The sequence below is a fragment of the Bombina bombina genome, chromosome 1 (genome assembly GCF_027579735.1).
Source record: "Bombina bombina isolate aBomBom1 chromosome 1, aBomBom1.pri, whole genome shotgun sequence".
Lineage (NCBI taxonomy): Eukaryota > Metazoa > Chordata > Amphibia > Anura > Bombinatoridae > Bombina > Bombina bombina.
Window position 1 is genome coordinate 166,938,979 of NC_069499.1, and position 16,831 is coordinate 166,955,809.

Here is a 16,831-nt window from a genome sequence, read left to right on the forward strand (position 1 = left end):
ATAAATACAAATTTGCCTGTGAAATAAAAATAAAACCTAAGCTAGATACAATGTAACTATTAGTTATATTGTACCTAGCTTAGGGTTTATTTTACAGGTAAGTATTTAGTTTTAAATAGGAATTATTTAGTTAGTAATAGTAGGTTTAATTTAGATTTATTTTAATTACATTAAAGTTAGTGGGTGTTAGGGTTACCCTTAGGGTTAGGTTTTGGGGTTAAAGGGACACTAAACTCACATTTTTTCTTTCGTGATTCAGATAGAGCATGCAATTTTAAGCAACTTTATAATTTACTCCTGAAATTTTCTTCATTCTCTTGGTATCTTTATTTGAAATGCAAGAATGTGAGTGTAGATGCTGGTCCATTTTTGGTGAATAACCTGGGTTATTCTTGCTGATTGGTGGATAAATTCATCCTCCATTAAAAAAGTGCTGTCCAGAGTTCTGAACAAAAAAGCTTAGATGCCTTTTTTTTTCAAATAAAGATAGCAAGTAAATGAAGAAAATTGATAATAATTAGAAAGTTGCTTAAAATTGAATGCTCTATCTGAATCACGAAAGAAAAAATTTGGGTTCAGTGTCCCTTTAATAAATTTAGTATAGTGACGGTGACGTTGGGGGCGGTAGATTAGAGGTTAAGAAGTGTAGGCAGGTTGAGGCGACATTAGGGGCGGGAGATTAGGGGTTAATAACATTATGTAGGTGTCGGCGATGTTGGGGGCATCAGATTATGCCTGAAGAAACAGTCTGAGACTGAGAAACGCGTCGCAATTTATCTATATTTTATTAAAGTGATTTTAACTTTTACTAAAAACACTTGCTGCCTTTGAATTGGTTATTATCTGAGGATATGACTGACCTATAGACCATCAAGAGGACATTGTATGCTGTATGCCATGGTTATAAGTCTGTTGGGTGACTGAATTGATCCTAGCCTGTCTCTATAGCATCATTGGAGATGCTCCATCAAATGTGAGTTTAAACTTTATATATAATTATTTGGTGTGGAATCACTCTAGCCATACAATACTAGGCCATATAGGCTTTTTTGTGCTTCCTATCTTACACAGAACCTGTAACAATTCGGGAGGTCGGTCTGCTGGGTGACTGTTATAGATCCCAGACTGTGCCATTTGCACCAATTGAGGTGCTTCATCACATGTGAGTGTAATTATTTAGCAATACTTGCCACTCTTTGGAACCTACAATATTGGGCCATGTGGCGCATCTGTTTCTGTTTGATATTTTAGATTGCTGAAATTGGATCCTGGCCTGGACCACCACAGATTGCTGCCTTGTATTCTACTATCAAGATCCACACAAAGGACAATATATAGTTATTAACATCACTCAATATCTTTTCCTCTGAGTGATATATAATTGTCCTAAATAACACTGTGCCTATTCTACCATTTATTGTAATTTAATATTTGTACTTAATACAACTATATACATTTTTCAGTTATTATATTTATCATCATTTTTTATATCTGTATCTATTGGTGCATTATATGGTAATATACCATTCAATTTTCCATATATTTCATACCATCATATAGATATTATTGTCCATATAGCAAACTATAACCATCTAGTGTGCTCTCAAGGGCGCCCCCTATCATCATTTTTTGTAGGTGTCGGCGATGTTGGGGGCAGCAGATTAGGGGTTAATAAGTATAAAGTAGGTGTCGGCGATGTCAGGGGCGGCAGATTAGGGGTTAATAAGTGTAATATTAGGGGTGTTTAAACTCGGGGTTCATGTTAGGGTGTTAGGTGTAAACAAAAATTTTCTTTCGCCATAGGAATCAATGAGGCTGCGTTACGGGGCTTTACACTGCTTTTTTGCAGGTTTTAGGCTTTTTTTCAGCCGGCTCTCCCCATTGATGTCTATGGGGAAATCGTGCATGAGCACATAAAACCAGGTTACCGCAGGTTTCAGCAGCGCTGGTATTGGAGTGCGGTATGGAGCTCCATTTTGCTTTACGCTCACTTCTTGCCTGCTAATGCCTGGTTTTTGCAAACCTGTAATACCAGCGCTGTAGGGAAGTGAGCGGTGACAATAACGTGCAAGTTATTACCGCACCCCTTATAACGCAAAACTCATAATCTAGCCGATAGTTAACAAACTTTTTAAGAAAGAAACTAAAAATCAAACAAAAAATCAAACTTTATATAATAAACCTTTAGAATGGAGCAATAAAAATTATGGACAACAAAAATCCAACCCCTATAGAGATATTAATAATCAGAATAATAATTATAGACATACTTCTTTTAATAGAAACTACAATAGAAATAATGATTATCAGAGAGAATACAAGACACAAGAATATAATAATTATAGACATACATCCTATAAAAGGTCCAAGCAACACCAGAGAGAATACAAGACACACTATCAAAATAATAGAACCTATTTCCAAGATAGAGAGAACTATAACTCTAGGAGATGGTACCCCTGTAATGATGATAGAGAATATCAATCATATACACATAATAATAGAAGAAAAAGTACTGCACATACGAATGATAAATTTCACGAACATCACAAATACCAAATGGGGAACAACACCAGTAACAGATTTGAAGTTCTAGATAGATTAAGGGAAGAAAATTATGATCAGACTTTTTTAGAGGACGGATCCCCAAGAGGAAGAAGAGGAAGAAAGATTAGGGAGCAAAAGACAGAAGTAGATCTAACGAAAGGGATTTTTAACTTAAGTAGTCTCACTCTCAGTAGAGAACAAACCTCAGTTCTTAATAAAAGGTTATCATTCGTGCCAACCTGTAGAATGAACAAATTTCATACTATGATTAATATAAATCAATTTGTTAGAAAATTAACGCTAAAGAGATACTTTTAGAAAAATCCCCTAGAACGTTCTTTAGTACAACAAAATTTAAGAAATGACCAGTATATTTACACTGAACTTAAAATCAAATCTTATTTCTACCCTACACAAGAGAAAGGCAATTTTTTAGAAGTATTTAAGAAATCTGTAAAAGAATAAGTTCATAATTTTGAAACTAAAAATAATAAAAAGAGATATACACAAAACCTTACTAAAAGAGAAAATGAGACTTTGAAAGATCTGAAGAACAATCCAGACATAATCATAAAATCTGCAGATAAAGGTGGGGGGTTAGTTATATTGAACACAGAGGATTATCTAAAAGAAGAGTATAGACTCCTTAATGATACTACTACATATATAAGATTAAAACAAACCCCAGTTTTCGATCAGACTAAGAAATTGGATGAAATATTGCACTATGCTAAAGAAGAAATTATAATTAATGAAAAAGAGTTCCAGTTTCTTAAGAACACACAGCCAAGGACTCCCATTTTTTACTACCTCCCCAAAATACATAAATGTTTAGAAAGACCACCCGGAAGACTGATTATATCCAGCATAAACTCTCTCACATCAAACATATTTACAATACGTGGACAATTTCTGATCTAAAGGAAACAACTTAGAAGGCTTCTTTTCCTGTCTGTCATGTAAGATATGTAAAATAGTAAAATCCAATCAAACTGATTTTAAGTATAAGATTAGAGATATTATCAGATGCATTGACAGTAATATTGTCTACCTTATCCAATTTCCTTGCAAAAAAACAGTACCTAGGACAAACTGGACAGCACCTACGAGATAGGATTAGACAACATCTATTAAATATAGAATAGGGGTATGAAGACCACCTGCTATCAAAACATTTTAAAGATCATCATAACCAGAAACTGATGGGTTACTATATTGGGGTTTAAAAGTTATTCCCCATAGAGGTGGAAATAAAACTAAAAACCTCCTGTATACTGAAGCAGAGCTCATAGTAAATTTTAACTCCCTATCTCCAAGAGGACTTAATGCTGAGCTCGACCTTTTAAAGACACAAGAAACTATTATGACCCAATTGTTTTATTTAAAAAGGAAATTTATTTATTTATTATTTTTTCCTTATATTTCTTATATTTTTAAATAGTATTTTTAAATATTTTTAAACATTATTATTATTATTTTTTGGACATTGGTAAAAAAAAACACCTTTTTTCTTAAACAAATAGTTTCTTATGTTGTTTCCTATTATTTGAATAGAGTAGCTCTTAATAATAGGTATTTTGTCTTTATAATTAACTATATACTAAACTTTTCTTATGAGTGAGAATTATTATAAACATATTCAAATGTAAAGTGCTTTTAAATATAGAACATCTATGTGCTGTTTCATATGAACCTGCAAGTTAGATAAAGTTAGGGATTTATTTTACTTTCCATGGTGTTATGTTAGAAATCCTGTGAACATTTCATGAAAATATCACACTATCACTTTAAATCCAGGACAATACCAATTTTTTTATCTCAGCAATCGGGTATAAATAACATGCAAAATCAAAATGGAGTCATCTTGATAAAGGCTTAACTAAGAACCGAAACGCTTAGAAGTGACTATTTCATGGATTACAAATATCTATCATACTAGATAGATTCAGCAGCGAAAACGAAGATGGAGTATTTGAATTCCTCAGCTTGATAATTCCGGCTACCTGATAGGTTACTGAAGGGCACGAGAGTAAACTAATGGCTAAAACTACTCACTGATACAGGAACAGCCATATAGAATCAACATCTCCTCCCCGACAGTTAACTTACGACTTAGAGGTCCTGTAAGATACAGCTTTGTTCCCATGCTAGGAACCAAGAATAATACTTATATATGACAGCTCTGATTTAATTAGTGTGTGCACACTTTATATAGCCGTTACTAACACTAATTAATACCATCAGATTCTTTAAAACTAACTTGGATACTACTTGCATACATTTGTATATTGATTGGTACACACGATTAGCATTTGAAACTTTGATTTTGATATTTTGTATGTATATTTGAGAAAGTGAATTTGATACTTTGAACTCTATGCAGAGATTTCTCATATATTCTATTATAAAAATAATACAGTCTGTTTTAAAGTAGTATAACGGACGCTAAAATTCTCCTGTTTATATTTCAGCTGATTTTTGCTAGCTATTTGTACGCAAGGTTCGAATCTATCATATATATATATATTTATATATTGTTTTATTATTTTAAATCTTTATTTTCCATTGACACAGAGGAACATCCATAAATCATACAGTTTTTCTACCTTCATTAAAATTCACCAAAAAAAGCAAAAATATAGCACAATATTTTTATTATAAGTGCAAGTAATAAAAGTTACAATAAAAATTACACGTAGATCAGCAACATCATTGATTAGATCAGAAATGCAGCCCGACAAGTGGCAATATACTCTTCGGATCTGAACATTTTAATCTTCCTCTGGTACATTTTTCCTCTACTAACTTAAAATCAAGAATTAGAAATAAAACACACACAAAAACAAAAACAGGAAAGAGAAAAAAAATATTTTTATATTCTAATTGTATTTTCATTTATTTTCATGTTTTTTAAACATTGAATTGCTATTTTAGATTGAATTGTGGCCACAATTTTTAGACTATATATATTACTTTTATGTCATGATTTTTACACTATTTATCTAAGAGATTATCTTCATATGGGAAATATGTTTCCATTATTATTGAAATCGATAATACTTTTTTTGTAATTAAATAAATGATCTATTAATATATTACGTCCAAGAGTTTTTCCCCTGCTTATTTTCTAAACTAAGCACCACTCTCATCACCTTTGGTAAGGAATGCAAGGTACCCCATTTTTAACGGGTACCTTGAATTCAAGCTTCAGGGTACGTCGTATGAAGAGGATCCTCCACACTGGATGTCCATACCACTGGCGACACTCCACGCCTCCACAGCCCCGCGCCACCGAGATGAAGAAAGAAGATGCCCCCGCGATGGATGAAGATATCGCTGCCTGGATAAAGACTTCTCGCTGCCTGGATGAAGAAGGATGTCCGGACTAACCCCAGTAGATTTCCTGGGGTTAGTGTTTTTTTGGGTGTTTTTTTTTAGATTAGGGCTTTGGGCACAAAGAGGGCAATTTTAAGGGCAATGTCCATACAAATACCCCTTCAGGGGCAATGGGTGCTTAGGTTTTTTTTTTAGACTTAGGTTTTTATTTTGGGAGGTGGGTTGGGTGGGGGTGGTTACTTTTAGGGGGGACTTTGTAATTTTCTAAGGTAAAAGAGCTGATTGCTTCAGTTCAATGCCCTAAAAAAGGCACTTTTAACGGCTATTGGTAGTTTATTGTTAGGTTAGGGGGTGTTTTTATTTTGGGAGGACTTTTTTGTTTTTATAGGGGTATTAGATTAGGTTTAATTGTTATTTTGGATAATTTCATTTATTATTTTTTGTAATCTTAGAGTTTTTTAACTTTTGTAATTTTTGAGTTTTTAATTTTTTGTAATGTAATTTTTTTTATTTTTTCGGAGTGTTAGGATTTTTTCAATTTGTAATTTAGTTTTTTTATTTTTCGTTAATTTTATTGTTTTAAAATAGTAATGTTAGGTTACTTTATACTTTAAACTTAGGTTTTTTATTTCACAGGTAAGTTTTTATTTATTTAAAAATAGTTATATTGTAAATTTAATTTTAAATTTAGGGGGGTGTTAGGTTTAGGAGTTAATAGTTTAATTTAGTGTGTTGTGATGTGGGGGACCGGCGGTTTAGGGGTTAATAGGTTTATTTTATTAGTTGAGATGTAGGGGGCCGGCAGTTTAGGAATTAATAGGTTTATTTTATTGGTAGCGTTGTGGGGGGACGGCGGTTTAGGGGTTAATAGGTTTGTTATAGTAGTAGCGATGTGGGGGACCAGTGGTTTAGGGGTTAATAGGTTTATTATAGTAGTAGCGATGTGGGGCTCTGGCGGTTTAGGGGTCAATAGCTTTATATAGTGTTGGCTATGTGGGTAGGTGGCAGTTTAGTGGTTAATAGGTAGTTTATGGGTGTTAGTGTATTTTGTAACATAACTACTGGTCTTAGATCATGTAATAGATTAGGGCAGTATAGGCTATAATGCAAGCATTTAAGCCGGACCGCACAACCTGTAATACAGCGGTATGGAAATCCCGCACTCAAACGTCATTTTTTGAGTGCGGAATGGATTGCTGCGTTACAGGCTAAAATGCTTTCTGTATAGTTATACCACCGCAACTTGTAATACAGGAGACCTGCCATTCAATGCGCAATGGCCAATTTTTCAGCAGTATAGCCGAACCGCACCACACTGCAAAACTTGTAATCTTGCTGTATGTAAATTAACCTAAATGTATGTCACACACAGGAGGGTTCATTATTGCAACTACACCACAGATATAACACACAACTAAAGACATTCTAAGAATTTTATCCAGTTATTTTATTATTATTATACTTTATTTATGAAGCGCCAACATATTCCACAGCGCTGTCCATGGATACAATTCATTTAAATAAAACAATACAAGACTTGTAAGAGACAGGACAAATTTTACAAACACATACAGGAGGGATTGAGGGCCCTATTCCCATGGGAACTTAAAATCTAGAAGGGTAGGAGGTTGAGAAACAGGAGGTGAGGACTGCAAGATTGGGAAAGATATTAATACAGAGTTAGATGAGGGAAATGTTAGGTAAGTGAAATTAATTTATTATTGAGTTGGGTGGTAGGCTTCTCTGAACAGAGAAGTCTTCAGGGAACATTTAAAGGAAGACAGATTAGGGCAAAGTCTGACAGCATGAGGGAGAGTGTTCTAGAGGGTAGGTGCTGCACGACAGAAGCCCTGCAGTCTAGCATGAGAGGAGGTGATAGTTGCGGATGCAAGGAGCAGGTCATTGTTGGATCTTAGTGGACGGGCTGGAGTATACTTGTGTATTAGAGAGGATAGGTAAAGGGGATCGACGTTGGTGAGAGCTTTGTATGTAAGGGTGAGAATTTTGAATTTAATTCTGCTGTGAATGGGGAGCCAATGAAGGGACTCGCAGAGAGGTGCAGCAGATACAGATCGACGGGAAAGGTGGATCAGCCTGGCAGAGGCATTTAGGATGGATTGAAGGGGGGAGAGGCAGGAAAGAGGAAGGCCAGTAAGTAGGTTATTGCAGTAGTCAAGTCTGGAGATAACAAGGGAGTGGATTATTTGCTTTGTGGTGTTAGCGCTCAGAAAAGGGCGAATTTTGGAAATATTGCGTAGATGGTTGCGGCAGGATGTTTGCACCATTTTATAAATGACTTCACTGGACACTAAGATGAGATAAGTGGCTCATGCATTTCAACCATATTTGTTTTTCAGCTCCGTTCATGTCGTTTTAAAATAAATATGATACCCCAGATTAATTATTTAAATGCATTTTTTTAAAATTTAAATGGACAGTAAAGTGATTTTTTTTAAAATGTATCAGAAATATTTCACTGCATTTCAAACGTTCTGTATGTGCAATAAGGGCCAGATTAAGAGTGGAACGGTATTTTGTGCTTGCGTTCAAAGTCATTTTGTGCTGCTAGAAGTCATTTTTTACAAGTTGAAAGTAAAAAGTTTGCGCTTTCTCCTTTGCAAAGTGGCACTAACAAATAGGCTTTGAGAAGTGATGAATGCAAAATTGCAATCCCCCATAGACTTCAATGGAGCAGAAAAATACCCACAAGTCGCACAAACACCATCACGGTTATTTAAAAGTGCAACATAAGAAGATAATATTGTATATTTCATAATCTAATGCACATAGCAAAATATGTTCTATTTATTTTTTAAGAGATATTTAAAATATATCTAATGGATATTTGCACAAATATATTTGTGTATATATATATATATATATATATATATATATATATATACACACATGATTATACTGTATATAGGTATAGATACATATATATATATATATATATATATACACATGATTATATATAGGTATAGATATATACATATATATACTGTATATATGTATATATATATATATATATATATATATATTTAAATTTAATGATAAATAGAACATATTCCACTATGTGCCGAAAATTGGAATGTAATATTTACAGTAAATACATAGTTAAAAACATTATGAAATATGAATATTGCATAAATATGATTTTACATGTTTTTATCTACTTGACTGCAAAGGGCTCCAATGCACTTCAATACACATATAAATATATAAATACTTCTGTACACACACACATCTATCTATCTATCTATCTATCTATCTATCTATCTATCTATCTTACATATACATACAGTGGGGCAAAAAAGTATTTAGTCAGCCACCAATTGTGCAAGTTCTCCCACTTAAGAAGATGAGAGAGGCCTGTAATTTTCATCATAGGTATACCTCAACTATGAGAGACAAAATGTGGAAACAAATCCAGACAATCACATTGTCTGATTTGGAAAGAATTTATTTGCATATTATGGTGGAAAATAAGTATTTGGTCACCTAAAAACAAGCAAGAGTTCTGGCTCTCAAAGACCTGTATCTTCTTCTTTAAGAGGCTCCTCTGTCCTCCACTCATTACCTGTATTAATGGCACCTGTTTGAACTTGTTATCAGTATAAAAGACACCTGTCCACAACCTCAAACAGTCACACTCCAAACTCCACTATGGTGAAGACCAAAGAGCTGTCAAAGGACACCAGAAACAAAATTGTAGACCTGCACCAGGCTGGGAAGACTGAATCTGCAATAGGCAAGTAGCTTGGTGTGAAGAAATCAACTGTGTGAGCAATAATTAGAAATGGAAGACATACAAGACCACTGATAATCTCCCTCGATCTGGGACTACATGCAAGATCTCACTCCCTTGGGGTAAAATTGATCACAAGAACGGTGAGCAAACATCCCAGAACCACACGGGGGACCTAGTGAATGACCTGCAGAGAGCTGGGACCAACGTAACAAAGGCTACCATCAGTAACACACTACGCCGCCAGGGACTCAGATCCTGCAGTGCCAGACGTGTCTCCCTGCTTAAGCCAGTACATGTCCGGGCCCGTCTGAAGTATGCTAGAGAGCATTTGGATGATCCAGAAGCGGATTGGGAGAATGTCATATGGTCAGTTGAAACCAAAGTAGAACTGTTTGGTAGAAACACAACTCGTCGTGTTTGGAGGAGAGAGAATGCTGAGTTGCAACCAAAGAACACCATACCTACTGTGAAGCATGGGGGTGGCAACATCATGTTTTGGGGCTGTTTCTCTGCAAAGGGAACAGGATGACTGATCCGTGTACATAAAAGAATGAATGGGGCCATGTATCGTGTGATTTTGAGTGCAAACCTCCTTCCATCAGCAAGGGCATTGAAGATGAAACGTGGCTGGAACTTTCAGCATGACAATGATCCCAAACACACCGCCCGGGCAACGAAGGAGTGGCTTCGTAAGAAGCATTTCAAGGTCCTGGAGTGGCCTAGCCAGTCTCCAGATCTCAACCCCATAGAAAACCTTTGGAGGGAGTTGAAAGTCCGTGTTGCACAGCGACAGCCCAAAACATCACTGCTCTAGAGGAGATCTGCATGCAGGAATGGGCCAACATACCAGCAACAGTGTGTGACAACCTTGTGAAGACTTACAGATAACGTTTGACCTCTGTCATTGCCAACAAAGGATATATAACAAAGTATTGAGATGAACTTTTGATATTGACCAAATACTTATTTTCCACCATAATTTGCAAATAAATTCTTCCAAATCAGACAATGTGATTGTCTGGATTTGTTTCCACATTTTGTCTCTCATAGTTGAGGTATACCTATAATGAAAATTACAGACCTCTCTCATCTTCTTAAGTGGGAGAACTTGCACAATTGGTGGCTGACTAAATACTTTTTTGCCCACTGTATTGTATATATTTCTAACACCTGCAACCACATATCCTTGAACTCTTACAACTTTTTATTACAATTTTTTAAAATATTTTTTCATTAGTGTTATTATTAGTGTAACTGTACTTTTAAATATATTTTTTACTTTTTTGACTTGCATAACAGTTAATCATTCAAGTGTAAATTGCGATTGCGCTTACACGTTTGCTTTTACTTTTAACATGTAAAACTAGCAGAATTTAACTTGTGCACAATCAGCCGCAAAAACTCGATAGCACTCACACGCAAACGATAGCTCTCCACTCTGGCGCTAAATGTTTTAAAAGTATTTGAAACTGCCATTTATTGTTTTGTAGGTTCTGGAGACACCCCTGAAAGGCCTCCTCAGTGATGTTTATGTTAGTTAATTTGCTGTGTTCATTTAGAGCAAGGTATAAACAAGCTCCTGCACATATCAGCCAATCACTATGCATGTTGTAAGAGGCTTAGGGTTCTGAATTCTATGGAATACACTTCCGTTTCTCTGAGCCAGTGGAAAAATTACAATTTAAATTTACAGGGGAAAAATAATGAAAGTCCATTACAAAGTTTTATACTTATGTATAGTTAAACATTGTTTGGGAGGTTTCTGTCCCTTTAACCCCTTAATGACCAGGTACGTCCTGCAAAAACTGTCAGTTAATGACAATGTGAAAATGAGCGCTGGAAGCGATTGCTATCACTTCTAGCTGCTCTCAGGGTATTGCAGTGATACCTCGATATTGAGGCATCACTGCGATACCCTTTTTTACACCTTGATGCAAAGAGGGCCACTCTGTGGCCCTCTCTGCATCGGCCAGCAATGGTGCCGATTGTTGGTGGGTGAGAGCCATGGCAGGGAGGCGGGTGGGCGGCCCATCACTGGTAAACTTCCGGCCAGCTACTGTATGTGACGTCCGGGTGCATGCAGGAGCGCCCGTGGGGGGTGAGGGGTGGGTGTGTGCGCATGCACGCACGCGCCTGTGATCTGGCCAATATCACTTAAAAACGGAAGCGGTGGGAGAGTATGCTGGGAGCGAGTGGTGGGTAGAAGAGGAGGGGGGAAAAAGTTTTCCAAAGGGATCTGGGAGGGGGAGAAAAAGTTGTTTTTATTTTTAAAAAAGCCACATTTGTGTGCAAAGTGGGTACTGGCAGACAGCTGCCAGTACCCAAAATGGTGGCAAATAGTTAGTGGAGGGGAGGGTTAGAGAGCTCTTTGGGGGGGGGGGATCAGGGAGGATGGGGCTAAGGGGGGGATCCTACACAGCAGAATATATATTTATTTATTTTTAAATTACATTTTTTTTTAAATTTTTTTTAAAAAAAGCCTTTTATTTCAGTACTGGCAGACTTTCTGCCAGTACTTAAGATGGCGTGGACAATTGTGGGGTGGGGGAGGGAAGAGAGCTGTTTGAGAGGGATCAGGGGTGGGATGTGTCAGGTGAGAGGTTGATCTCTACACTAAAGCTAAAATTAACCCTTCAAGCTCCCTACAAGCTACCTAATTAACCCAGTCACTGCTAGGCATAATACAAGTGTGGTGCACAGCGGCATTTAGCGGCCTTCTAACTACCAAAAAGCAATGCCAAAGCCATATATGTCTGCTATTTCTGAACAAAGGGGATCCCAGAGAAGCATTTACAACCATTTGTGCCATAATTGCACAAGCTGTTTGTAAATAATTTCAGTGAGAAACCCAAAGTTAGTGAAAAAGTTAACGATTTTTTTTATTTGATCGAATTTGGTGATGAAATGGTGGCATGAATTATACCAAAATGAGCCTAGATCAATATTTTGGGTTGTCTACTACACTACACTAAAGCTAAATTTAACCCTACAAGTTCCCTAATTAACCACTTCACTGCTGGGCATAATACAAGTGTGGTGCGCAACGGCATTTAGTGGCCATCTAATTACCAAAAAGTAATGCCAAAGCCATAAATGTCTGCTATTTCTGAAGAAAGGGGATCCCAGAGAAGCATTTACAACCATTTGTGCCACAATTGCACAAGTTGTTTGTAAATAATTTCAGTGAGAAACCTAAAATTTGTGAAAAAGTTTGTGAAAAAGTTTTTTTTATTTGATCGCATTTGGCGGTGAAATGGTGGTATGAAATATACCAAAAATGGGCCTATATCAATACTTTGGATTGTCCACTAAAAAAAAATATATACATATGAAGGGTTATTCAGGGATTTCTGACAGATATCAGTATTCCAATGAAACTATTGCTAATTTAAAAAAAAAAAAAATAGTTTGGAAATAGCAAAGTGCTACTTGTATTTATTTCCCTATAACTTGCAAAAAAAAAAAAAAGCAAAGAAAATGTAAATATTGGGTATTTCTAAACTCAGGAAAAAATATAGAAACTATTTAGCATGGGTGTTTTTTGGTGGTTGTAGATTTGTAACAAATTTTGGGGGGTCAAAGTAAGAAAAAGTGTGTTTTTTTATAGTAAATTTTAAGATATGATAAAAAAATAATGGTATCTTTAGAAAGTCAATTTAATGGCGAGAAAAACGGTATATAATATGTGTGGGTACAGTAAATGAGTAAGAGGAAAATTACAGCTAAACAAAAACACAGCAGAAATGTAAAAATAGCCTTGGTCCCAAACGGTCAACAAATGGAAAAGTGGTCTGGTAACTAAGGGGTTAAAGAGAGAAAAATCTAACAGTACCCAAAAAAAAGATACCACTATCAATGAGTTCTTCAATAAATGTACAATCTATGTAGAGTACAGTCTCTATGTGCTCAACTTGTAAAGACAAAACGTACTAGGTATTTTTAATTGTATCATAAAAGAGATGTATTGCTCTACTTGGCGCTTTATTTTTGTACATTTAGTTCTCATTCCAGCAGCGCTATTCACTGCGTCTTTACCGAGATAAATTACCCTGACAATTGCTTGTCATGGGTGACTGACATGCTCTGCTCTTGCACAATTGGTTGCTCTAGATCAGGGGGCTGAATTGCACAAGTGAGGTCTTGTGCAATGTTAAATTATGCCACAGAATGCTCAGCTGCATCACAAGTGGCAATTTCAGGCAGAATGGTTCTCTACTTAAGAATTTGTCTGCCTGCTATTTTGATAATTTTCCCCAATAGAGATTGCTTCTTATCATAAGTAGATTATACATCTAAACCAATAAGTAAAATAGGAATCATACTAATCTGTTAAATTATGCATTTGTGGAGGGGGCTTTAGAACCACTGCATTGCTTTGTGTGAAATTCAAAATAAAAAGAGAACTATGGATGATCTTGCTAAGAAAAAAAGTACAAGCTATACATTAATATACTGCAGCCTTCCTGAAAGAATAGAATGAATACAAAATAAATATTTTATATGTCAAGTAACATCACTTATAACACATATTACAATGGCTTGCATTATAGATACATTACTTTGACTAATTTTGTATTTACTACCCTAAATAACTTTTAATTTAATTTAATCCCCATAATAGGTTTAATTACAAAGGTAAAGTCCTATTTAGGAACTGAAAGGTAGTGTGGGTAAATAAGTTGAACATTTTAGTAATCAAAAATGACCCATTACTCTAAATTTGTAAACTAGGAAGTGGTTTAGTGTATGCTAGAACAAAAGTGATGTGTTAAAGGTCCATTATTTTGATGATACAGTCAATATTCCTCTAAGTAATTTTTCATAGGTAAAACCTGATGAAAATTGTCTTCCTTCACCCCTCCAGAACTTTTTCTTAAATATTCATTCATATCATGCACATTCTGAAGTCATGACACAGTTACCTTTATCTTCCTATAAAGTATAATATGCAACTCCAACCCATCTAAAATAACTAAAGGAAGCAAGCACTTACTTGTGTAAAGGAGCCATCCTCATTACACTCGGGAATAAAAACAGCTTCCTGCGGCTTCTTCGCCTGTTCAAGAGCTTGAGTCCTTTCCAAACGACACTTGCTCTGGCCAGCATCTATGGAGAAGTTACAAATGTTTGCAATGCAATTATAAAGGGCAACATAAACTGATCCAGTCAATTACTATAAAATGTTATTATAGATCTGAAACAATACCCTAGATCTAATCAGGAGATTCTATGTAAATATATAAGGTATTCTGTCTGTCTGTCCATCCTACCATCTGTCTGTCTGTCTGTCTATCTATTATCTATCTTTCTATCTATCTTTCTATCTATCTATCTACATTATCTACCTATAATATTGTATCACAAACATTTAAATATTTTTGCAGAGATACAAAGCATAAATAGTAATGCATTGTAAAGTTAGATTTTTATCTCTATTTGATCTATAAAGGCTCCATCAAAATGTCTAGTCATGTACCTATATACAAGCATGTATATACTCAAAATGTGAGCTCTACATAAATGATGGTATTTGATGTCTATGAAATAAGCTCTCTGATAATATTACTCGGTATGTTATATACATGAATATTCTTGCCTTTGCACCTTCCTCTATGAGTCACGCTGAGACCAGGATCCTTGCATTTTGCTCTCTGGTAGTCACACATGGATTCATAAGTACGACCATCTGACGCACAGATTGGCTTTGACTGGGGTCTGGAACAATGAGGATTGCACTGAGGGTCTCTGTCTCGGTCACTTATTAGGAACTAGAACATTTTAAAATAAAAAAATAATCAATGTTACAATCACTTCACAAGCCAAAACTAAAGTATTGTTATTGTGCTATTGCTTGTATATTACTATCTGTTCAACCCCTGTAAAAGGTTTATAAACACAGTTAACCCTTTAGTGACAGGGTGAAAGTGCCTACATCGGAACACCTTTTCCGATATAGACAAATTGAAACTACGCGATCGTGCACACGATCGCAAGATTTCAATTATTGGATCGCATCTGGGGGGCGTCCCTACAACCCTAGGAACGCCCTCTAGACCGCGATCAAGTCCTAGAAGCACAGAAGGTTTCAGGACAGCCGTTTGTTATGACGTTCTATTCCGTCATAACGGCTTTAAAGCCCAGTGTAATTATGACGGAATAGAACGGCATAACGGCGTTAAAAGGTTAAAGGAGCTCCAGAGCAGCAATGCACTAATGGGAACTATCTGAACACATCTGGTGAGCCAATGATATGAAGCATATGGGCTAGATTATGAGTGGAGTGCTAACTGTTGCGCATGAGTGATAAAGGTTTATCGCGGCTCTTTGTTGGGAGTAGCAAGCGTATTACAAGTTGAAAGTAAATGTGTTCCCTTGAGAGCAATGGAATTTATTGTGCATGACTTCTGAGCTCTGGTTAACTGTTATGCGAGGCACAAAAGACGCACAAACCACATCAAAATAACATTTAAAATTACAGTTACACTCAAAATAACACTATCTGAGTGTGTATGCAAAGGGATTTAACATAGAGATAAATACATATACATGTATAAATATGTATGCATATGTATGTATATATATATATATGTTTATATGTGTGTACATATGTATTTATATGTGTATATATGTATTTACAGACATATATACACATATCAACACATAAATACATACAGTTAGGTCCGTAAATAATTGGACACTGACACAATTTTCATAATTCCGTCTCTGTACGCCACCACAATGGATTTGAATTAAAGAACCGAGATGCAATTGAAGTTCAGACTTTATCTTTAATTCAAGGGGTTCAACAAAAATACTGTATGAAACTTTTAGGAATTGCAACCATTTTCATACACAATCCGCTTTTTTCAGGTTCTCAAATGTAATTGGACAAATTAACACAATCATAAATAAAATGTTCATTTTTAATACTTTGTCGAGAATCATTTGCAGGCAATGATTGCTTGAAGTCTGGAAAGCATGGACATCATCAAATGCTGGGTTTCCTCCTTTGTGATGCTTTGCCGGGCCTTTACTGCAGCTTTCTTCAGTTTTGTCTTCAGCAAGTGAAATGCAGGCTCGATCTGGTTGAGATCAGGTGTTTGACTCGGCCATTGCAGAATATTCTACTTCTTTGCCTTAAAAAACTTGTGTATTGCATTTGCAGTATGTTTTGGGTCATTGTCCATCTGTAAAGTG

General features: G+C 35.7%; 1 protein-coding gene across 1 annotated transcript in view; it reads right to left on the bottom strand.

The window, feature by feature from the left end:
- Nucleotides 1-16,831, bottom strand: part of SMOC1 (SPARC related modular calcium binding 1) — a 402,783-nt gene that overhangs the window by 284,892 nt on the left and 101,060 nt on the right. The window contains exons 2-3 of the mRNA XM_053697708.1: nt 15,231-15,402; nt 14,628-14,740 (exon numbers count right to left, since the gene is read on the bottom strand). Of these exons, the coding sequence (XP_053553683.1) occupies nt 14,628-14,740; nt 15,231-15,402 (285 nt within the window). The remainder of the gene's footprint in view (nt 1-14,627; nt 14,741-15,230; nt 15,403-16,831) is intronic.